Genomic DNA, 24,457 nt, shown 5'->3' with positions numbered 1-24,457 from the left:
GATACAGCCAGTGGCTAATAATGAGCTCTCTATCTAGCAGTGAAACCTGAAGGACAGAGTGGTATCGCTTTCTGACGCCATGGCATTTGGTTCTGTCAACACTGGTTAGAAAGCAGCGATTGAATTTTGCATCTCCCGTGTCAGCACTTTAAAGATTTTGACAACCTAAGAGGGCAGAGGTTTTGAGTTGCCGGGCAGTTTCACAACAGTAAAAATAAATGTCACAAAGTCATGTTTATTCCAAACTCAAATGACTGAAAGCATAGCCAGAGTATTACAACAAAGCACACGTTTCAAATGTCCCCTTTCTCTCACTGAAGTGGTTATTCTGGACTATGCATCTCATGTTACCTTTAGATTTAAAGGTGAAAATGTGTGAAATGTTCCCAGTGAAATGTAAACCTGGCATTAACCTGGACATGGTGTTCTTTGTGAGTCAGCCTGCTAATGTGATGTATGTTAGAGGGCAGAGAGCTGTGTCATTACTCTGGGATAGGGGCGGAGAGGTTGTCCGGTAGAAAAAAAGAGCAGCACTAATTCCCAGGACGGCCTTCTTGTTGAGATAACATGACCAAGTTGTGTTTGTCTAGTGTGGCTTGGGGGCATCTTTATGATTGTGAATTTATGTGTTACATACATACATTGTAGGGTATGCTTGATGTTGCAGTGCTGATAAGTTATGCTACATATACATCTTTTAGAGTTGAGATAAAGATTGATTCACTTTTTCTTTTCTTTGATGATCTTTCTGTAGTAAATAGTAGACCTCACTAATCAGCTAACTTGTTTATGTGTTGACCCATCCTATACGATGTTTGAAAATAGAGGAATTTCAGAGAATACATAAACGATGTATTTAGAGGCCAGAATAACATTCTTTACTGTGTTGTTGACAACAAATCCCATGAACTGACCAAAACCAATGATATTTTAGTCAGCACTGCCCAAGTCATGATTAAATAACGTTCAGTAAGCTCCCAAAAGAAAATAGTACATTTGATGAAGCTGTGACTTTGGTAAGTACATATAGATGCAGGGCCATGTTTATTGGCTATTGTTTGGGGAAAGGTTAGGTGATCTGATCACAAGTGGACAGCTCACATAAGTACACACAAGACAGGCTGAGGACACCCCAGAGATTTGATCACCCAGACCATACTTGGAGCTGCCAAGCACGCATGTGGCTAGATTCTCTGACCAGTGATCATGTCAATGAGTCCGAGGCACATAACACCGCCTCTGTACATGTTGTAACCTGCAACAGCTAACTAATGTACCAAATATATACATTTGAGGCCACCACAACAATTGACAGAAACCACTGACTGACCAAATGATTTTCTGTTATTTTTAAACTGTTCTTGACTTTGTAAAATGAATAAAATCACAAACACACAAGACACATGTAGAAATCATGATGCATTTTAATGTCAGTCTGAATGCTGTCATTGACAAATCTATAATCATTTTTTTAAAATAGGCTTGACTGATGTGACTTAGCACCACCAGGATCAATCAAAATAAATACTGCCAGACCTATTGTTTGCTTGAAGTAAGTTAAGAAAATGCATATGTAGTCTCAAAAATTGAAAATTGTTAAAAAAAAATAAAGTATTGATCATTGTAGCATTTGTTGTGGTTAATGAATGCAAGTTAGATCATGTCTCATGTTGGTTGATTTTATCAACTGTACATGTGTGGGACTGTGTTGGTGCTGTCTGTATTTGAAGAGACAGTAAGTGGATGACTCACATCATACCAGGCTGAATTACCACATATGTGATTGATCTGTGAAACGTCTGCCTGGCGTGATTCATGACTCTCTTTCTACTTTCCCATGCACTCACAATCTAATAACTTCAAGCTGCTTTGGGGTGGAGTGGTAAGTAATTAATAACAGTTAGAGCCATGAGTTTCGTATAACCCTATCTCCTCTGTTTGTCTCAATTTCATATTTCTAAAAGTATGATTTTTATCTAACACCAGTTATACGCATTTGTAAAACAATATTATTCTTTTCCTTTGGATTTTAGTTTGCCTGCACATGTCAGTTTGTGTGTGTGTGTGTGTGTGTGTGTGTGTGTGTGTGTGTGTGTGTGTGTGTGTGTGTGTGTGTGTGTGTGTGTGTGTGTGTGTGTGTGTGTGTGTGTGTGTGTGTGTGTGTGTGTGTGTGTGTGTGTGTGTGTGTGTGTCAGATACTGTGAGCTGTACTCTGTTCTCCTATTATGTTACCTGAGCTCCTCTAGGGAGGTGGGTTTAGAGGCCTGTCTAAGAGGCAGCATGTCGCTTAGTCGCCCTCAGTCCCCAGACAGCGTGTCTGCCATGTGCCTTACACACACACCCACACGCACACACACACCTACTCACACACACGTGAAAATGAATGAACAAAATAACATACACAGAAAATTATCTGACTGTTGTCCAAGTTTTGTTCAGTAACTAAATAAGACCTCTGACCAAATACTGTCACACACTAGAGAAGTGAAAGTGGGAGGGTCTGAGAACAAACAAAGGAATAGAAAGTGACGGAGGGAACATTGTCTCTGATTACATCCCGAGTGCACATGTTGTGTAATATTGTAATTTCCTACCCACTACTCAGCACACAGCTAAAACACTTTGAAGACATCAAAAGAATAAGGTGATGAATAAGTGGATGGAAGAACAGTCACACCTGATTGGATAATTCACTGATTGTAATGTGTAGCTTTTCTAGTTCTTTGCCACTCATCTGTATTGGCATGCTATAGGGCATTACTGTCCTGTTGGCAAGAATATTGCTCACGCATAACTTTGCTCAAAAAATTTGCTTGTGCTTCCCACTTGTTGTTTTTAGTTTCTACCAGGCTTCATTCAACAACTTCCAGATGACTCCACCTCACATCCTTCTGCTTTTGAACTTCTTCTTTGCCATCACTGACCCCACTTTAACCCTCTTAACAGGGTTTACAGGGCCGCAGCCCAGCATTTAGTTTCTAAATCGTTTCTTGGCAAATCTGCCAATATGATGGCAATCCACCAAGGTGCAAACACACCTGGTTGTTGCATTGCATAAAACACACTCATTAGTAATGAAGACTAATAAGTACAACCATTTATAACTTTTATTTGATCGTTATAATAGAGCTCTTAAGGCCTTTGCATATCAGTGGTGACATAAAGAACATTAAATTGGCACTACACAATTTAACAAATTAATTATAAGGACCAGGAAAATCGCTTCACAAAAAAAGATTTAAATTCAGCATCTAGGGATGATAAGCTGATGCTTATTCAATTGAATTAATAAAAAAGAAAAGGAAAATAAATACCAGGGTATGGAACATGGAAGAGGGGAGCTTACTTCATTCATGAGCTGTAACTTTACCCCTTCAGTGCTTCAGGATACACTGTAGGATGTTTGTCAGACAGGTTAAAGATTTGAGGAAGGTCCTGTTTGTTTGTAAACAGTTCCAAATGTGGCATAAATAAATCTGGTGTTCAAAATACACATTCTCTGCACAAAATATAGCATCATACTGTTTGTCTATTCGGAAAAGGTAATTTAATGAAAACAGGTAAATAAATCCTACATGGTTCAGTATTTGAACGAACAATTAGTCTTTCTCCACAACTTTCGTATTTTGCTAATACTCCTCCTAGTGTGGTGCCCCACAGACTGTTGTTTAGATCATTACAGTGCAGTGACAAGACTGTATCAGTAGTAATTCATCTGATAGTCTTTGATGTGTGTGTGTGTGCTTGTGCGCATACTACAGCAATGTTGAGCAGATCTCTGCAGCACTTGTCTGATGTGGTACATAACAATACATTCATGTACCTGAAACTCACCCTTTTGTTTTGTGTGTTTGTCTCTGTCAAACACAAACGCAAACAGATACACATACTCTCTCTCTCTCTCTCGCTCTCTCTCTCTCTCACACACACACACCCACACATACTTGTGTATTTGTGTAATTCTATTAAAGCTCCATCGTCTGTATTAAGGAATAAGTGACTTGGAATGCTTATATATTGGATGCACCCTCACTTACATTTGTGGTTTTGTGTGTATGTCCAGGTGTGCACCTGGCTTCCTGGGTGAGTACTGCCAACACAAGGATCCCTGTCAGCCTGGCTTCTGCCTGAATGGAGGGAACTGCTCAGTGTCCATATCAGCTGGTGTACCTGTACCTGGCAGTGCAACCTGCACCTGTCCTCTAGGCTTCATTGGCCAGCACTGCCAGACTCCCCAAAACTCCACGTGTTACCCCAACAACCCCTGTGCCAACCAAGGAGTCTGCGCCCTGCTGTCCCTCGACAAGTATAAATGCGTGTGTGCCAGAGGATGGACAGGTATAACACTGTTTGTCTATTGAGAGGTTTTGCCACGAAGGCAGTGATGTCTGACTTCTGTTTCAGAACTCGACCTTAATTAACTTGTTTGCATTGCAGGAGGCTATGTTAAGCTAATGCTGAAAGTCCTGTTATTACTTCCTCCTGTGATCTCAAAACATTACACAGAAAATAAAAGTAAATTAACATCAGTCCATGTGGGGATTAACAAGATTAAAATCTACGTGCAAGATCCAGATTTTTAAAGATGGACTAAAGTTGCTTCAGTCGTGTCACTGTATTTAAACAGTTTTGTTTTTGGCCCACACTGACTGATGAAATAATAGCAACTCTGAAAAAAGGTATCTTATAATTATCATTATACTGTGAACCAATCAAGAGTTAAATCTTCCCAAGCTTATTTTAAACATGTACTTAAAGTATCATGGATAAAAGACAAAAAAAGGTGATGAGCACAGATTTGATTTGAGCACAAATTAACATTCACATTGTAAAATGACACAGACGACAACTAAAGTGCTCATGCTAATCTCTTTGTCCTCTGCTTTGTTTTCATTCCCAGGTCCACGGTGTGAGCATGAAGACAGCTGTCTGTCCAGTCCCTGCGGTAATGGTGGAAAGTGCAGCTCTCCATCTGCTGGTAGTTACACATGTTCCTGTCCTCCTGGCTACACAGGTCCTCGCTGTCTTAATGACACAAATGAATGTGCCACCACGCCCTCCATATGTCTAAATGAAGGAGTATGCCTCAACACCCCTGGCTCCTACAAGTATGAATCTAGTTTATCATAATCCAATTCAGAAATTGTCAGTATCTGGACTGGAATATTTAATACTACATTCTGATGTCCATTGTAAAGACTGAAAGAAATGCAAATGAAAATGACTCTTTTCATTGCTACAGGTGTGTTTGTGTCTCGGGGTTTACGGGCCGACACTGTGAAAGCTCGTACATCCCATGCTCTCCTTCACCATGCTTAAATGGGGGCACTTGCCACCAGACATCTGAAACCAGCTACTCTTGCCACTGCCTTCCAGGTGAGAGAATTTAGATTATGAAAGCCTGAATTTCTTTTCTTTTCTTTTTTTTTCCTTCTCCAAACGACCAATGCCAATTCACCACATTCAAAACAACAACCATCCACATCACAGCCCGGTGAGAGAAAGGGAAAGCAGAATTTCAGAGAAGAGGAGTAAATGATGAGAGAGTGAAAAGTATTATCTAGAGTTTCTCAATTGTTACATTATGTTTACAGTGCAAACAGTATGATCCTGTCTTCTGTGCTATATTAAACACACTGCAGTTTGCTACAGTTAAGTAGACACAACAATCAAACACACAGCTGTTCAAACACTACACCAGCCCATTATGTCTGACTTCTGTTTCTAGAAGGCATCGTATTCAAGCAAATATATTTGACAGCAAAGAATAATTTAATTAATGTTTGTTTGTCTTTTCGTTTGTGCAAGGTTTCAATGGGACTAACTGTGAGAACAACATTAATGACTGTCCTGGCCATCAGTGTGCAAATGGAGGAACCTGCATGGATGGAGTCAATACCTACAACTGTCAATGCCCACCAGAGTGGACTGGTAAGGGAATTTGCTGTATTATACTCTGTTTGAACACATTGGTTTGTATTTTATTGTGGCAGAGTACATAATGTTACCATCTCAAATCCACATAAGATATTAAACACATTAAGACACTGCATGTGTCTGAACTGGATATGTGATCGAAGAAAATCTGAAACATCTTAATCTGGAGGTTTCTGGTGCCTACAACAATTTTCATCATGAAATACCTTTTCTATTTAGAGCTGGTATCCTTTCATGTGGTATGTTTTGATATCATACTTCCTACTTTTCCTCACATGTCCTTGTTCCTTGCACAAGGTGTGACTCAAGGTGTGACATACTTGTGTGCCATGTGCAAGGTTGCCATTTACAAAACAAACATGCATACATCAGCTAGGGTAGCTAAGCTAACATAACTTAATTAAAAACAAAAACTTCTAAAAAAAATGTCTTCTTCCCCTTTTTACCTCCCTACCTGCTCCTCCACAGGTCAACGCTGCACAGAGGATGTGGATGAATGTCGTCTGCAGCCCAACACTTGCCAAAATGGTGGTACATGCAGCAACCTGATTGGTAGCTACGTCTGCGTGTGCGTTAATGGCTGGAGTGGCCCCGACTGCTCTGAAAACATTGATGACTGTGATACAGCCGCATGCAGCCAAGGCTCCACATGCATTGACCGTGTTGCCTCTTTCATCTGTGTCTGCCCTCATGGAAAGACAGGTGAGCCAGTTGTGGGTAACCACCAATTTTTTAAATACAGTTAAGATTGAATGTTACAAAAACAGAAATCTCTGTGGGTTAATGCTATAGGTTTGTAGTTTCCTTCACAGAATGTTGTGTGTTGTTGGTTACAACTAAAAAAGGGGAACTAAAATCCAAATAACTGTAATTATCTCTCCACTAACCCTCTTTTTGCAATGAACTTACTCTTCAAATAGTTTTGAATCACAAGTCCATATGCTGCAAAGCAACATGAAAAATGAAAGAGAGTCTAAAAGGGAACAGATGAAATTAAACATGTCATAGTGTTTCAGACAAGGAAAGCTAGTCATCTGTTGTAAATTAAGTGTGTATTTATCCGTCTCTCTCACAACATAGATCACAAAACATTAAAATTCAACGACTTATGGATGAGACTCAACAAACAGCTATTCAAGTAATCCTGCCTTCCACAGCTTTAATTAATAAACTCCTTAATTCACGAGACGCTTTTTCTTCAATGAAAATAATAGATTGCCTCTTTCAGCCAACTGTTTAGTGACTCCTCTTGGATTAATCCTTGTCATAAAAAAAACACTCCCTTGTACCAGAGGTCCATTGAATTTACCTTTTCTTTGTACTGGGCACAATCCTGAATATACTCTGACTACATTTTATTGTCTCAGCACAGGACAAACATATTTTTATTTATTTATTGATTGCCAACACATTCTTCTTCACAGGTTTGCTGTGCCATAGAGATGATGCCTGTATCAGTAACCCCTGTAGAGAGGGCTCTCAGTGTGACACCAACCCCATCAGTGGCATGTTCAACTGTAACTGCCCACCTGGTTATACAGGCAGCACCTGCAACACGGACAGAGATGAATGCAGCATTGGTAAGAAAGAACACTACCCCTCTTCTTCTGTACATATATAACTTGCTTGACCTTCAGATTTGAACCCTTTTTCTTTCCTCCTTTCCCCCTCAGGTACCAACCCTTGTGAGCATGGTGGCCAGTGTGTCAACACTGATGGTTCCTTCACCTGTAACTGTGTTAGGGGTTACGCTGGACCTCGTTGTGAACAAGATGTCAACGAATGTGCTTCTAGCCCGTGCCAGAATGATGGCACTTGCCTGGATCGCATCGGCGATTACACCTGCATCTGCATGCCTGGTACATTTACTGGAGAAATATGTATTACTTATCATTTCATTAAATTACACAAAAAGATTAAGTTAAAAAGTGCAGAAATTGTCTATGGTTTGGAGACAGAAAAGTGTTTATTTTGGATTACAATGAGATGATAGTGTGCGTCACAAACTGGATGTTCCAGATAAGGAAGTGCAGTCGGTCACGAGAATGACTCCTCTGTTTTGCTGTGCAGGATTTGAGGGGACTCACTGTGAGATAGAGGTGGATGAGTGTCTCAGTTCCCCTTGTTTGAACCAGGGTGAATGTCTGGACCAGGTCAGCCGCTTTGTCTGCGAGTGCCCAGCAGGTTGGTTCACATGACTTGGTGCTCTTTGATTAATGTTATTAATAAATTGGTACTATGTTTATCGTGTGTTTCTGTGTTTGGTTTTCAGGCTTCAGCGGTGAAACGTGTCAGATAGACATTGATGAGTGCTCCAGCACACCCTGTTTAAATGGAGCCAAGTGTATTGACCGACCCAACGGATATGACTGTGAATGTGCTGAAGGTAAAAGCAAAAAAAAAGTATCTGAAGTGTAAAAGAAATGGGCCTAATTCAGATTATTTTAGCCACCACTGCTGTTGTGCATTAAATACAGGGATTTGACCCGAAAAATAATCTAAAATCGTCTCATAGTCCATAAAGCTATTGTTTTGGTCCTCCCCTAGGCTTTACTGGCCCTCTTTGTGAGGAGAACATCAATGACTGTCTGCCAGAGCCTTGCCACCATGGTCTGTGTAAAGACGGCATCGCCACCTACTCCTGTGAGTGCTACGCGGGGTACACAGGCTCCATCTGTAATATCCAAGTCAAAGAATGCCACAGCAACCCTTGTCAGAACCGAGGACGCTGCATCGATCTGGTCAATGCCTACCAGTGTAACTGCCCATCAGGGACTTTAGGTGAGTACTTGGAGTAATTAATTATTGTCTGTATTTTGAGACAAGTCAAACTATTTTTGTTAATAACAGAAAAACTTGGTTAATCGAAGCAGGCATACAAAAATCCTCTTTATATGTTGGAAATGCTAGCAATAGCAGGCTGTAATCGCCTGTACTGGAACAGGACATTTTTGCTGAACTTTCTCTTCTATTTGTCTGTGACTCATTGGTTAACCTTTGATTATCGTCTCTGCATCAGCAGTGTATGTCTTTGTGTTTTGATGTTGACAGTTGGTGACAGACATGGATGCCAGAAGGTCATTTCAAAATAATTGGTTGTCTCTATTACAGAATTATAAGTTACCTATATAACACCAGCCAGCTTTATTTATTATACTCTGACTACATTCGTTTAACTTCATTCAAAAATTCAAAACCTCTCGGTGTTACTCCTTTGTCCCTCAGGTATGTTTGAAAACATGCAGTTAAAACTGTCAAGGTAAACAAACTTACTCCAGCTGAGAAAAGGATGTAGAGTCAGAGTATAATTTTGTGAGTTTGAATGAACTTTTTTGGACCAGTTTTATTTATTTTTTTCAGAATGTGAATAGGATTTCCATGTAAGACTGGAGAAAGCACCCAGAGAACACAAAATTCTGCCGAGTTAACTGTATCTGGATCACATGTGCTATAACCCATGTACATCCTTATTTTTGCTTTCTTTTGCTGCTCACAAAGATTAAATAAAAACAAAGAGACAATGTCAGAAAAACGTAACCTCCTGATTGATGATAAAGTTTTTTCAGAAATAAAACATTACACGCCCTACCAGTAGGTAACTTTTCTCAATGAATAATACAGGCCTTAAAGCTTTAAGGCCTGTATTATTCATTGAGAAAAGTTACCTACTGTGAATATAGACAGAGATAACAAGTCACTCTGAAACATCTGTCATACTGGTATAAATGCAGATGTTCTCTCATTGTATCTTCCACCCTCTAGTTTGATACATGTGTATCTGGCCACTATAGCAACCACACAGACTAAACAATCAACACCAAACATTTTGTTGCGTTCAGTTCCTCTTACACATTGCAACACAGCACTTCTCTGAAATATAAAATGACTAGCTATTTTGTTGTTAATGTCTCTAAAATCATAGGTTCTCAAATAGGGGTGTGGGAACCCTTTAGAGCCTGTAATACAGTGCCAGTGGGGTCTATGCAAAGTTTCCAGATTCATCCATTGAAATGATCATAATGTGTATAGGTCTATATTTTTATTTTTTAGTTGAGAAACAATTGAGTACCTGTTTTCTAAATGATCTGTTTATGTTGCATTATTCTGCCTCTGAGAGTGTTCTCGTTTTGAGAGAACAGCATTAATAGAATATAAAGCCCTCCATCCCCCACACCTTTGAGCTTCCTGTACAGCTTTCAGTGTATTGTGAAGTTAAGAGCATTTGTCATGTGTGTTAGCAGTCACAAGTCTGGGTGGAGTGGTGCTACTCCACATTGCTCTGTGGATTAGTAAGATCACTTTAGTGTGTTGTATCACCCTGAGGCCTGGTACTGGAGCATGTACTGTACTCACTTTACCAGAACTGGCATCAGGTCACCCTGTCAGGTCTCACTTTGAGGTTTTATGCCCTCACTTCCTCTCCTTTGATGTGCCTCGTTCTATTGTCGACTTTTCTCTACCTCTCTTTTTGTTTCTCCTCTCTTTACTCTCTCTTGCCTTCTCCCACTGAAATGTACCTCTCACATATTATGCCAAACTTGAATTATTCCTCTGCTCAATTCAAGGTCCATCTCCATTTTTGTTAACCCTTTTTCATGTCTTGGTGAACTTAATTCATATGGCGTCTTACTCCCTCTGGTGGTAAACATGGTTTTCCCACCCTTTTTCCCCAGTTTATTTAACTTCACTCTTAATGCAGCTTTTTTACTAATCTCTTACCATGTCATGTGATTATTATGTGTTTGTCTTCAGGGGTTAACTGTGAGATTAATGAAGATGATTGTGCCAGCAACCCCTGTGAGTATGGAGAGTGCCAGGATGGGATTAACGAGTACAAATGCGTGTGCTCCCCAGGATACACCGGTACGTCATTCTAAAGTCCAGTAAAACAGAAAACATTCAAAAATGTTTTAGAAATGAAGCACTTAACATTCTTTTTATTTCTCTGTGTTAGGAGATAAATGTGATGTGGAGATCAATGAGTGCATCTCAAACCCATGTATGAGTGGCGGGAGCTGTTTGGACAAAGTCAATGGATTTCACTGCCTGTGCCCACCCAGCACCCATGGCCCTTTGTGCCTGTCTGGGACAGACCATTGTGCTCCTCAGCCTTGTGTGCATGGAGAATGTGTTGAACAACAACATGGGTAGGCTGTCAACACACTAGTTACACAGCATTTATAAGAAGTTAAATGATTTATAACCAAAGTTGTTGGGCAAATAGTCAAAATCACCTGCTGTGTTTCCAAATTTGTTCCTGCTAAACATCAACACTTAACAATTAAGTATTGTTAAGTATTATCATTAACTTTATTGGAACTTGCAGAACAATTAATTGATTCAGAATATAAACTTTTCCACAGGGTAATAGTATCAAGTATATAGTGTGACCTACCTTTACACTGCTTTATTCAAGACATCGGGGCTCTAGTCTAACTTTTTTTTACAGCGGATGCGAGGCGCATTAGCACAACATTTAGCACAACATTTTTCAGCACCACTTTTTAAGGGTTGGTTCTTTGTCATTTCCTTTATACATTCATTCTTATATAAATTATTGTAAACAAGAATGAAGTGTAGGTACATATTTGTCTTCATTTGAAGCACAAATATAGTCTTATGACCCCACAACACTATCTCTGATAAACAGTTGATAGTGGATGGAAAGATGGAGTGATGGATGGAGTATACCCACAAACACACTTGCCCACATCAAATGGTGACGTTGCTTCACTGGTTAGATCAACAGGGAAATTCCTCACAGTTTTGAAATGGTTATATGGCATATAGGGCACCATACAAACACTCAATAAACAAAATGGTAAATAATTACTAACTAACTCTAATGATATGAAAAAATAAAAAGTGAAACTACTATACTATATATGACTACTATACTATATTGCGGTGTAGTTGTGGTCTACTGTAGTGAGTATATTGTCAGTCAATGATGACAAGGGGTGGCAACCACAGTTAGACTGGTCTATGTGTGTGTAGAGAGTGCTACAGGGCAGGGAGGTGAATGAACTGATCAATATTTAAAGACAATAAAGACAGAATCAATTTTTGACCGTCAGTGTTGATTCTGTTGACACACAGTGATCATTGTATGATAAACTGGAGATGTTAGGTGTACCAGTGTCATCAAACGAAAACATTTTTGTAGCACTCGACATGCCTTGGACATGCTTGAGCATAACATACACGTTTCATGAGTTATACTCATTGACAGCTTGCTGATGTATAAGACCAACTCTCAGTCAACTTCCAATCCAAATGTCAATGATCACAGAATTTGACAGACATAACAACACAAGACTTCTGCACATAATTGTATTTTCTCATAATTCAAGTATTAGCTTTACCTAATTTTTCCCTTTTAACACACGCTTGCTTCTCCTGTGTGTAAAGGTACCACTGCGAGTGTGAAGCTGGCTGGATGGGACAGCATTGTGAAAAGGAAAAGGATGAATGCCAGCCTAACCCATGCCTAAATGGCGGCAGTTGTCTGGACAGACATAATGGCTACACTTGTCAATGCCAACTTGGATTCAGAGGTAATACCATCAATAATAGCATTATTTATTTATTGTTATATCAAAGTAGACATTTGGGAAAAAATAATAACTGAGTCACCCTTTCTCTCTCGTCAGGTGTGAACTGTGAGAAGAACATTGATGAATGTGCGTCTGGACCCTGTCGTAACCATGGCTTTTGTATCGATGGAGTTAACAGTTACACTTGCCAATGTAGCCTGCCGTTCACTGGTTAGTGATACCATCATATTAATATCCACCTTAAATCAATTCAATAGTTTATGCAGTGAATGTCATTTTAGCAAATACAGTTTATTCATTCACATTCTTTTTAATGAAATGTGTGCTAAAATAGGGAAACACTGTGAAGTGGAGCAGGCTCCCTGTGCCTCTCATCCATGTGAGAACGGAGGAGTGTGTCATCCATCTGCAGACTACACCTCTTTCACCTGTCGATGTCCCACTGGCAGGCAAGGTATGTATCTACCTGTGACTTATGGTGATTTAAGTGTGAGGAGGGAGAAAATGATACAATGTGCCTGAGTGCAGTCATGTCATCCTGTAATATTGTATATCTTTTTGTTCCTAATTGAATAGGTCAACGATGCAATGACGATGTGGACGAATGCAAAAAGAATCCTTGCAAAAATGGTGGTCGTTGCATGAATAGCCCTGGCAGCTACACGTGTAAATGTCAACCTGGATACAGTGGACACAATTGTCAGATAGACATTGACGATTGCTCACCCAGTAAGTTTCACTTAAGCTAATTCTGTCACTGTGTCAGTAGTCAGACCCACTTGGTATATGCTATAAACCTGCCATTGGCCATGTGTCTTGTGTATAATTTTACTTCCCTTTATGCTTCTGGCCTGATGCCTTTTTAAAAACCCTCTTCACTTCAGAAAATGACAATCTCTAAGGTGGCAGCAAGCTGAAAAGGACAACATTTGTCAAAGATTTGGTGAATCACATAGTTGACATGCAATTGTTCCACCAAGACAAGTCCTAACACAGGGGTTTGGCTATGCAGGACTACCTTGTTTGTAGCTACACAGACCCAGTGTAATCTGCACCTCTAGTTATGTCCCTGTATTAGGACACCTAAGTAATAATCTTTGGAGACCGGAGATAATTCCAGTAGAGAGCAGCATGGAAAGTCCCCAGAGATGTTGAGTTGCCCATGGGTACAAGTCTGTACAGGTGTAAAAGTTTCAGACACATGATCATGTTAATGTTAAGATGGATTTATTACTCATATAATTCCAGTCAAACAGTCAGTGACATCTTACTCATTCATTGCTACTGAAATACATTTTTGGTCACGTCGCGCTCTTCCCTCTCTTCTCCCCTCTTTAGACCCATGCTTGAATGGAGGCTCTTGTTTGGACGATGTTGGGAGTTTCTCGTGTGACTGCCGTGCAGGTTTTGAAGGAGATCGCTGTGAGATTGAGGTGGATGAGTGTGCCAGCCAGCCTTGCAGGAATGGTGCCATCTGCCGGGACTATGTCAACAGCTTTGTGTGTGAGTGCCGACCAGGCTTTGATGGAATCCTTTGTGAACACAACATCCTTGAGTGTACTGAGAGGTGAGTCAGTTATTTCTTAAGCTACAGTATGTATTGAAGAATTCTGCTGTTTCCCCTGCGATGACTTATGTTTTATTTACTCCCTTATCTTCAGCTCTTGCCTAAATAACGGGACTTGCATTGATGACATCAACACCTTCTCTTGTCGTTGCCGTCCTGGTTTTTATGGGAAGTTCTGTGAATATGAGCAGAATGAATGCGACTCTCAGCCCTGTAAGAACGGAGGGACTTGCACTGACGGCCTGGGCACCTATCGTTGCACCTGCTCTGTGGGATTCAACGGACAGAACTGCCAGGTAAGTAATCCTTTTGTCACTGCAACTGTGCAGAGTGAGTCTGCAGATAAAGTGTGTAAGCCAAGTGCCAGATGCGGTGTATTTTCTCTTTTGTCTTTGTAACAACTTTTATTTTTCTCCTTTTCCTTTGATGCACACAGAACCTTGTTAACCTGTGCAGCCAGGTGCGCTGTCACAATGGTGGCTTCTGCTCTCAGACAACAACATTCTGGACCTGCCATTGCCCTGTGAGATGGACAGGACTTTACTGTGACATTCCTAACTTGTCCTGCCAGGACTTCGCTACCACGAAAGGTGAGTAACTGTTTCTAGATTTGAATAATGCACATATAACGGGATAGCGAATTCTTATAGACGGTCTGACGTAATCAGATAAAATCTTGAAGAAGCTAGCAATCGGTTTCCAGTGTTCACCAAATGCACTTGTGTTTTTTCCCCCCCTAATCACTGTAGGTGTGGAAGTGGAGAATGTGTGTAAGAATGCCGGACGGTGTATAAATGTGGGTAAGTCCCATAATTGTAACTGCCAGCCCGGATACACAGGCAGCTACTGTGAAGAGACAGTTGATGAGTGCCAGTCTAACCCCTGTCGCAATGGAGCTACATGCAAGGACTATCAGAGCACATATGAGTGTATAGTAAGTTACGTTTGTAGCTGTTTTTGTATGCGTGGTTTGCGCTTTACTCGCTGCACACAAGACTCACTTGCCTCTGTCTCGTTTCATTACTACAGTGTAAACCAGGCTACCAGGGAGTGAACTGTGAGTATGATGTGGATGAATGCCAGTCCAAGCCATGCATGCATGGAGGCACCTGCATCAACCTCATAAACCGCTTCACCTGTGTCTGTCCACCTGGAACACACGGTAAGACTACATCTAGCATACACTTACATACTGTAGGTTGAAATTTACGGTTAAAAATAAATCCTTTAAACATTAAGAGTTATCTAATTATCTGACTGGTGATATCATATGAAGAGCCTATGCAATGCTTTCTTGTAAAAAGTGAATTCTTTAGTTGATGTGTACAGTGATATGTCTCTGTTGTCTGCCCTCTAGGGCTCCAGTGTGAAGTGAATGTGGATGACTGTGCGCCCGCACCTGGCTCCTGGGAGCCTCGCTGTCGGAATGGAGGACAGTGTGTGGACGGTGTGGGCCGTTATACGTGCTCCTGCCCTCCAGGATTTGTTGGAGAGCACTGTGAGGGAGATCTCAACGAATGCATGTCTGGGCCCTGTCATTCTCCCGGCACCCTGGACTGTGTGCAGCTGGTTAACAATTACCAGTGTCGCTGTCGCCATGGATACACGGGTACATTTAATGTAGCTTAAAAGGACAGCATGATAACTAGTCATTTATGTTTAAAAAAGCAACAATGTATTAGTTTGTATGTACACTGTTAAGTCAGGAAAATGCCTTTTTATTTGTTTAAATATTTCACTTATTTTTTGCCATGTTTCTCTAGGTCGTCACTGCGAGTCCATGGTGGATCTGTGTCTTTCTAGGCCATGTCACAATGGTGGTATCTGCTCTATGAACATGAGCTCAGTTCATGGCTACACGTGCTACTGTACTTCTGTAAGATTCCCTTTATTTCCAGAATAATACAATAACACTGTTTAAATCCGTTTGCTCTCACAGTTGTTCAATTGCTTTGCAGTTTAGTCATATATTCACTTCCAGTGTGTAGCTTTACGATTATTATCATATCTGTGCTCAACAGTCTTTGAAATAATGATTTGCATATTTTATTTTTTAGATTTTTACGCTGGATTTTTAGTGCCCTCTTTTAATGGAGGATTTAAAAAAGTATTTTGTGCTGTCGCTCGATGTGGATGGCTGAATGAAATTAAACAATGAATTAATAAAATAGGCAATATAACCCGGTTTTAATTACACAACTATATCAGCTGTTACTGCTCCACCAACTCAGAAGTTTTACTGGCGTTTCATAGTGTAGCCACTTCTCTGGTACTGGATGGACTTCTGTAGGTGCATTGTCAACAAAGTGAAATGAACAGACATAGGGATGTTTCAGTGGTTTCCTCAAATTTAAGGCTTTCAGCCACAGTTTTTCCTTGCTTGTTGGAGGAAGAAAAAGTTTGTGATGATGATCAAAACCAGTCCCAGTGTCAGTTAAGCCTTTCGCTTAATACCTACTGTTATTGCAATCCGTGTCTGAACATATGATACCAGTTTTTCTAGAAGCCATGTTATCTGTCAAGGCTGTTACTACTACTTACAGGAAATGACAAACCAGAAGTCGCAGAAGTCTACTTACTTGTTTTTCGGTCACAAAACAAGTTCTATAAAACAGTATTTAAATTTCTTAGTTGAATACAACATCTACAGGATGATAGTCCTAGATTGTAACGATTCATGTGTATCAAAATACTGTGCGGTTTCAGAACATCATAAAGTAGGACAGGATGCTATTACGTCTGGTTTCCTTTCCTTTGCTGCTTTCCAAGAAAATAATCCTTTTTTCACACAAAGTGCTTGTTTTTCTCTGTACTAACATCTTGCTCCCTCTGTTATTCTCATGCTTGCTTCAGAGGGCCACACCATGGCTCAGGTAAAGTAGATAAGCAGCAGCTTTGCAGGAGAAACTACAGTTCCTCAAATATAGTCATTTGTAGACATTTTGTAGACTTTTGACAAATTCTTATGTAAGCCTTACCTATAAAATGACCTTGCTGCTCTCACACTTCACTTTCTATTTTTAAGGGATTTACTGGGTTCAACTGCGACACAGAAAAAGAAGGCAACTGTGCAAAGCTACGTTGCCAGAATGGTGGGCACTGTGTGGAGCCACCAGTTGGCCACCCGTACTGCCAGTGTCCGCTAGGATTCAATGGGCTACACTGTGAGAATGAACAGGGGTGTCCATGGATCTGCCAAAATGGAGGAACCTGCTTTAAAGACCACTCCCACCCAAACCAGTACAGCTGCCGATGCACCATGCGCTTCTCTGGACCTCTTTGTGAGGAAAAACTAAGCATACCAGGCCCACCACTCTGCCCGTATCCACAATGTAAGCGGCAAGCAGGGGACAGAGTGTGTGATGACCAGTGTAACAACTATGAGTGCCAGTGGGATGGAGGGGACTGCTCTCTCAACTGGCAACAGCCTTGGGTGAACTGCACTGCCAGAGTTCCCTGCTGGGATCGCTTTAAGAATGGACGTTGTGATAAGGAGTGTGATAACGCTGGGTGTCTCTTTGACAGCTTTGAGTGCCAGGATACCTCACCAGCCCCCTGCAAGTATGTGACCCTCCACTTTATTCAATCTCTGCTGTTAGATCTAGATCTAAAATCCAAAACCTTTTAAGCCCAATCACTTAATGTCTATCCTTCTTGTATTACGTATACAGGTATAACGACTACTGTGCTGACCACTACCAAAATGGCATCTGTGACCAGAGCTGTTACACGGAAGCTTGTGGCTGGGATGGCCTGGACTGTTCCACTGACGTTGCACCCAAATCAGCACTTGGCACACTGGTCATTGTGGTTCGGCTGCAACCTGTGGAGCTACTTGTCGACATGAAGGGTTTCTTGCGTGCCTTGGGGGCCCTGTTGCATACAAACCTGCGTGTGAAAACAGATAAAAATAATGAGCCAATGGTGTTCCCTTACTTTGGGGACGAAGAGGCGCAGGGACGCTTTACTCAGGGGCGCAGAAACAAACGGGAGCTAGAGAAAGAGGTTATTGGGTAAGCATAGCTTTTTTTGTGTTTCTGCTTTTCTCGTTCTCACTCTCATGTAGTACTTTTTTAATTGTTTTAAACAATTAACTGAATCTCAGTTAATGTTTTTGTGTTTTCACATTTGTTCCTACAGCTCTGAGGTGCACCTATTAATCGACAACCGTGAATGCTCCCAGAGCTCTGTTGACTGTTTCTCCAACACCAATGAGGCGGCATCTTATATCGCGGCAGCACACATCAAGGCTGAGCTGCCTTACCCTCTAGTGTCTGTTAAAAGTAAGTTGCCCTTCCACTCAGGAGTTAATTCAATTCAACCTATTCTGACTTTCTATTAATGTAACAAACCTAAATCCACAAAACATCAGGTATGTGCTGACCTTTCTTTGAATCTTCCAGGTGACCCAACACAGTATTCCGAGACACCATACTTGATGTATCTGATTGGAGTGGCAGTGGTTATTATCCTGCTTATCCTGGTGCTGGGAATGCTAGCAGCCAAGAGGAAGCACAAGCAAGGTGTTCTGTGGCTTCCCGATGGCTTCATGGCCAATAAAAATGACAAGAGAAGAGAGCCTGTTGGTCAGGACGACTTTGACATGAAGTGAGTCGGTGTAAAGATGAGCAGCTTATATTAAAACAGGATATGTGACAACAGTTACCATGTCATTTGCTGAGTGATTTAGATGATCTGAGTAATTTCACTGCTGTGTCTTATAACTATAAATAGGAATTCTACTGTCTAAACTGTTTTCTCTGTCACATCAGGAATTTTAAGACCCAAGATGCAGCTATTGATGGATGTCAGAGTCAAAGATGGCTGGAAGACGAAGTTGCATCGAAGAAACCAAGAGTAAGTGAACTGAGAAAGCAAAGTTGTCCAAACTGGTGTGTTGAAGTAGTTAAAAATATTCTATTAGTAACGAATATTTGATAATTACAGATAGGACAGGACAGGTAAGAATAGGTTCATTTAAGAAAAACGGGATGTAGACAATGATATTCAGTTTAACAATTTCATACTAAAAGAATTGAACTTGTTTTTTGTGGACGGTGGGAGTCTACTCACCTCGCCTCGCCTCGGCACGGCACAACACGGCACGATTTAGGTTGCATCTCCACTACAAAAGAAGTACCAACTCAACGTCGGCGGAGTCATCACTGCACGGCTGTGTGAAACTGCGGGGACTTCGTTTTATATGCGACACACACACACAAACAAGTTACTAGTGACTTTACACCAGACTACTGGTAGTTGTTTGAGGTTAACCCAGGTTTTTAGGATTGTTATGTAGTTTTAACCTACTCGGCACGCTTTTGGAACCTCGCCGGAGCAGGCACTAAAAATAGGCACGATGCAAGTGGAAACACTACTTAAACCGTGCCGTGCCGTGTCGTGGCTAAGTGAAGCGAGTAGAGCCGGTGGAAATACGCCATAAGATACCTTCCTGTGAGCAGTTGAATTTGGGACTGCAATGGATGGAATGGCTTACTTGTTTCCATATTGATGCCCCTTGTTTACCTGTCAATTGTGATGAAAGGTTCTGGGTGTTGTTTCAAGTTCTGATGATGTTTTTCTCAGACTGAAGATAAACCTCTGCTGCCTATCTCTATGGATGGATGTATTGACCGAAGGGAGTGGACCCTGCAGCACCGTAAAGCTGCTGACATAACGCTCACTCCCCCACAAGCTGACCTGGACGCCGACTGTTTGGATGTTAATGTCAAAGGACCTGGTGAGTATAGTTCTTACCTCAAGACTTTGCCGTGTGAGCCATTTTAGTAATGTGTCTAATAATGAATGATTCCTCTCTCAGATGGCTTCACTCCGCTGATGTTGGCATCGCTACGTAATGGTGGGGGCCCAGACTGCAGCCTGCACGGAGACGAGGAGGAGGAGAGTGGAGGAGACGAACCAGGACCTAGTGTCATCTCAGACCTGATCACTCAGGGAGCGTCACTGATGTCCCAGACTGACCGCACAGGAGAAACGGCACTTCATCTGGCCGCTCGTTATGCTAGAGCTGATGCTGCCAAGAGGCTGCTGGACGCCGGAGCTGATCCCAACGCTCATGACAACATGGGCCGAACTCCTCTGCACGCTGCTGTGGCAGCTGATGCTCAGGGCGTCTTCCAGGTGAGACGACACTAAACTGGAACTTGATTTATGAACTGATAAACTCTTAACTATGAATTTAAATCATTATTTAATATCTGTTTTTTGTCTATAAATGTATCTTCTCCCAGATTCTTATCCGTAATCGTGCAACTGAACTTGATGCCCGAATGAATGATGGTACGACTCCACTAATCCTGGCAGCCAGGCTGGCTGTGGAGGGCATGGTGGAAGAGCTGATCCACTGCCATGCTGACATTAATGCTGTAGATGACCACGGTAGGGAAACCATATTTGTTTTGTGAAACGTTTTGTTTTTGTACTGGATAAACTGGTCATCTTTACAGCCTGTACCGTGGTCACTGTTCACAGAGGGATCCATTTAAATCGGTCACATTTATGTCAGTAAATTTTACTGATCATGAACATACATTATTCCTTAGACAACAGGAAAGAAAGTCCTCTAAATTGAATTACCTTATTCTGCTTAACATGTCTGTGCTTCTTTGTCACTGTCCCACCATTTTAGGCAAATCTGCTCTGCACTGGGCAGCTGCAGTTAATAATGTGGAGGCCACTCTTGTGCTTTTGAAGAATGGAGCCAACCGTGACATGCAAGACAATAAGGTCTGTTCTCTTTTTTCATTCATGCTATTTTAAACCTTGCCATCAACCCTGTGTGCAGATTTTGAACAAATCAAATTCTATAACAGCAATACAATTTCAAATAAAAGTAAAATGTATTTACCGGAAAAAGAATCAAGTAACATTAAAACCACATAATACGGACTACAGAACTACAAGGAGCTTGTAACACATGATAATACTTCCACTGATTTGAACTGTATAGTTGAAACAACCAAAATCCATCTTTTGTGTATCAGATCTTACTCATCACTCAGGCTTGAATAGGAATACTTCAATCTCTTTTACCAGCTGTGGATTTGTACACCAAGTTAAATACCTGCATTTTATTTCAAATACAGCTAAAAAGAGAAAGAAAGAAAGAAAGAAAGAAAGAAAGAAACATTTTCCTCATTTATCCCTATCTTTGTCTTTCAGGAAGAAACTCCACTCTTTCTGGCAGCCAGAGAGGGCAGCTTTGAGGCAGCACAGGTTCTCCTTGACCACTACTCCAACCGTGACATCACTGATCACCTGGATCGGCTGCCCCGTGACACCGCTCAAGAACGAATGCATCATGATATAGTCCGCCTGTTGGACCAGTACAATCTGGTTCACAGTCCACACAATGGGCCTAACCATATGGGTGGAGGAGGAAACTCTGTCATGTGTGGTGTAAATGGAGCAGGCTTCATCGGCATGCGCCCTGGGCCACAGGGGAAGAAGAGCAGGAGGGGTGGCGGGGCCAAAGTTGGAGGTGTTGGCGGAGGAGCTAAGGAGCTAAAAGACATGAAGACGAAGAGAAGAAAGAAGCCTGCTGGAGGTGAGGGGCCAGGTGTGGGAGCTGGAGTGGGAGGAGGAAGTGGGGGAGGCACAGGAGGAGGGAGTGCAAATGGTGTCAAAGCAGCAGGAGGACTTCCAGAGAGCTCTGTCACCATGTCACCTGTTGACTCCCTGGAATCACCACACTCATACACAGGTGATGTTGTTTCCAGCTCTGTCTCCACAACAGCAAACTCTCCTCCTCTCCTGAGCAGTCCCTCGTCCAGACCAATGTTGCCCCCTGTCAGTCACATGCTGGGACAGCAGCAGGGCTGGGTGGGCGTGACCAAACACGGCTATGGTGGCCACATGTTTGGCCTCGTACCACACCAAATGGGGGGTTCTCACCCAGGCATTGGCCAACATCACGGCCAGGGTCCGATGATGACACCCATGAATGTCACCATGAGCAGAGAGCAGTTGCCACCCATTGTCACCTTCCAGATGATGGCTCCTGGAGGAGGCCAGGCTATGCTGAAACAGCCACAGCAGGGGCAGGTACAAGTTGCACAGTCCCAGGGGCAGAACCAGAGTCAGGGTCACCCCCAGCAGGCAACAGGGCGCCTTCACTGCACCCCGAGTATGATGTACCAGATGTCTGAGCAGATGAGCATGGCGCACGGGCTCACCCACACCCTGCCGCACCCTCACAACGTCAGCCACGGAGGGATTGAAGGCCAGTCTCGACCGCTCCCCTCCTATCCACCCATGCAGAGCCCTGTGGATAAATACCCCACACCCCCCTCCCAGCACAGCTACGCTACTGCTGGCTCAGAGGGAACCACCCCCGGCCACTCTGCTCACCCACCGAGCGAGCATCCGTATCTCACCCCTTCACCAGAATCCCCTGACCCATGGTCATCCTCTTCGCCACACTCCAACTCAGACTGGTCTGACGTCACCACTAGCCCCACCCCTCTGGGAAACCCCCACCACACACTGCCATCATCACGTCACACACACATTCCAGAGCAGGCGCAGCCCCAGTCACAGTCGCAACAGATGCAGCAGGCCTCTCAACAGCCTCAGCTAGGAAACATGCAGGTGTTTGCATAGGCTGGCCAGAGGAAAGCACAAAAAGACAGACTGTGGTGTTCTTTGTAGTTAAATAACAACACACATCAATGGTTATCCAGTGCTTTTCTCACCTTATTAGTTACTTTTGTTTATCCCTTTTCTTAATCAGTCACCTCCCCTTTTATATTTTCTTCTTTGCACTTAAAAACAAAATGTGTATAGTTTCTTAAACGTTGAGTATTATCAGCTAGATATCAAAAGTTCATGTCACCAAAAATCATCTAGTCAGTGTCTTGTCATGAGCTACGATCACTTGTTCCATGTTGTTCCTTGAATCCCAGCTGAGCTGAGTGTCCTCTACTCTCTGCTGCCTAAGTCAGGACTTTTCTTTATGGCTGTTGGCACGGTAACACAAACTTTTAACTGAGGGATCAACAAGGAGCTCGTCGACCAGATTGTGGTCAGCTGGTATTAAACAGACTGTTGAGATGAACTGCAGACATTCTGCAATGATATTTGGAGGACATTATTTTTTTCTGCTATATTCTATCCTAATGTGTTGTTAAATGAGATAAGCCTGCCGATACTAACTTCTGGTTGAAACCATTCATTCTATTCTTCTTTTTCTTTATTCTTTTTTTTTTTTAATACAGTGTGTCACATTAAGTTGACGCGTTTATTGTCAAAGCAAAACTAAACAGATTTGCCATATTGTTGTTTTTTTTCATTGCATTTTTTACTGTGTCAAAGTGCAGCTTTTGTTGCTTGATTAGAAAGAAAACATTCACAAAAGCATCTTTTTACCGAGTACAGTGGTTTTACCAGTCTGAAGGCAGTTCCTGTTACAGCAAGAAAGAAGAGTTGATTTGAAAACCAAATTTCTGCAAATATGTTTTTTTTTTTCTAAATATACATACATTTTTTCACACCCATTGGCTATGTGGTGCCACTGTGTTATGTTTGTTGTATAATGAAATGTACATAAGCCTTTTTTATATACAAATATTGTTCGCACGTTAACCAGTTTTGCCTTTTGCTTAACTACAATCAGTCTATCTCTGCACCTTTTTAAAATCATCCTGATTCAATCAAAGTACATGCAAACAATTAGTCTGGAGATGGATACGGTTCATTAAATTTCTCTTTCTAAGCCTTCTTTCTGAAAGTTGATGTTGAGCATAGCTTCGTGTGACTGCTCTGTGAACACAGACAATCATTCACGCTTTTGAAACTTAAAAATGAACAGCGTCTCCATGACCAAATTTTGTTTTATGAAGCCAAAAATTTACTTTTAGTTCAAATTTTTGTTTTTATTTAACTTGAGCAGTCTTTAGAGATGCACAGCACAGTCAAAATGTTGCCTCTGTGTTATTGACGACTCATCCCTGTTTCTGTAAACAAACCAAATTATTCTTGTTTCATCAATATTCCCAGTGCCTGGCTTTAACAGTTACCATTTTTAACAAGATGTGATTTTTAGTTCTCTTACATATACCAGGCGATGTTTCTGTGTTCTGTATATAAAATGTTTTTTTATTGTACTCTGTTAACCAAATAGCCTATAATATACATGCTATATGAAGTAGTTGTCACAATATTTGTGTAAGGTAGAAAGAAATAATTGGTTTGTTGAAATAAACAAAAACAAATGATCAACCAAAAATGTGCTTACTTAAATAAAACCCAGATCTTTGTAGACTTTTATCTCTGTGATTTTTTTTATGTATACTGTATATACTGTTTTCTCATTATACTTATGCACAGTGTTGATGTTGAATCAATCATACAGAGCTTTTTCTGCTCCACAAGTCCT

At 41.5% G+C, this 24,457-nt stretch overlaps 1 protein-coding gene across 1 annotated transcript in view; it reads left to right on the top strand.

Annotated features, from left to right (window-relative positions):
• Window positions 1-24,340, top strand: part of notch2 (notch receptor 2) — a 47,487-nt gene extending 23,147 nt beyond the window's left edge. The window contains exons 3-35 of the mRNA XM_058637787.1: window positions 4,064-4,338; window positions 4,901-5,108; window positions 5,243-5,376; window positions 5,809-5,931; window positions 6,406-6,639; window positions 7,362-7,517; window positions 7,611-7,796; window positions 8,008-8,121; window positions 8,210-8,323; window positions 8,485-8,718; window positions 10,690-10,800; window positions 10,892-11,084; window positions 12,349-12,494; window positions 12,591-12,704; window positions 12,829-12,948; window positions 13,071-13,223; window positions 13,833-14,061; window positions 14,156-14,357; window positions 14,498-14,651; window positions 14,811-14,995; window positions 15,091-15,223; window positions 15,419-15,670; window positions 15,825-15,937; window positions 17,087-17,622; window positions 17,733-18,074; window positions 18,202-18,344; window positions 18,465-18,669; window positions 18,834-18,918; window positions 19,648-19,801; window positions 19,883-20,202; window positions 20,313-20,460; window positions 20,711-20,808; window positions 21,244-24,340. Of these exons, the coding sequence (XP_058493770.1) occupies window positions 4,064-4,338; window positions 4,901-5,108; window positions 5,243-5,376; window positions 5,809-5,931; window positions 6,406-6,639; window positions 7,362-7,517; window positions 7,611-7,796; window positions 8,008-8,121; window positions 8,210-8,323; window positions 8,485-8,718; window positions 10,690-10,800; window positions 10,892-11,084; window positions 12,349-12,494; window positions 12,591-12,704; window positions 12,829-12,948; window positions 13,071-13,223; window positions 13,833-14,061; window positions 14,156-14,357; window positions 14,498-14,651; window positions 14,811-14,995; window positions 15,091-15,223; window positions 15,419-15,670; window positions 15,825-15,937; window positions 17,087-17,622; window positions 17,733-18,074; window positions 18,202-18,344; window positions 18,465-18,669; window positions 18,834-18,918; window positions 19,648-19,801; window positions 19,883-20,202; window positions 20,313-20,460; window positions 20,711-20,808; window positions 21,244-22,683 (7,354 nt within the window). The 3' untranslated portion in view covers window positions 22,684-24,340. The remainder of the gene's footprint in view (window positions 1-4,063; window positions 4,339-4,900; window positions 5,109-5,242; window positions 5,377-5,808; window positions 5,932-6,405; window positions 6,640-7,361; window positions 7,518-7,610; window positions 7,797-8,007; window positions 8,122-8,209; window positions 8,324-8,484; window positions 8,719-10,689; window positions 10,801-10,891; window positions 11,085-12,348; window positions 12,495-12,590; window positions 12,705-12,828; window positions 12,949-13,070; window positions 13,224-13,832; window positions 14,062-14,155; window positions 14,358-14,497; window positions 14,652-14,810; window positions 14,996-15,090; window positions 15,224-15,418; window positions 15,671-15,824; window positions 15,938-17,086; window positions 17,623-17,732; window positions 18,075-18,201; window positions 18,345-18,464; window positions 18,670-18,833; window positions 18,919-19,647; window positions 19,802-19,882; window positions 20,203-20,312; window positions 20,461-20,710; window positions 20,809-21,243) is intronic.
• Window positions 24,341-24,457: the final 117 nt, after the last annotated feature.

The sequence above is a fragment of the Solea solea genome, chromosome 9 (genome assembly GCF_958295425.1).
Source record: "Solea solea chromosome 9, fSolSol10.1, whole genome shotgun sequence".
Taxonomy (NCBI): domain Eukaryota; kingdom Metazoa; phylum Chordata; class Actinopteri; order Pleuronectiformes; family Soleidae; genus Solea; species Solea solea.
Note: the sequence above shows the minus strand (reverse complement) of the source record. Positions and strands in the feature narration are given on the sequence as shown.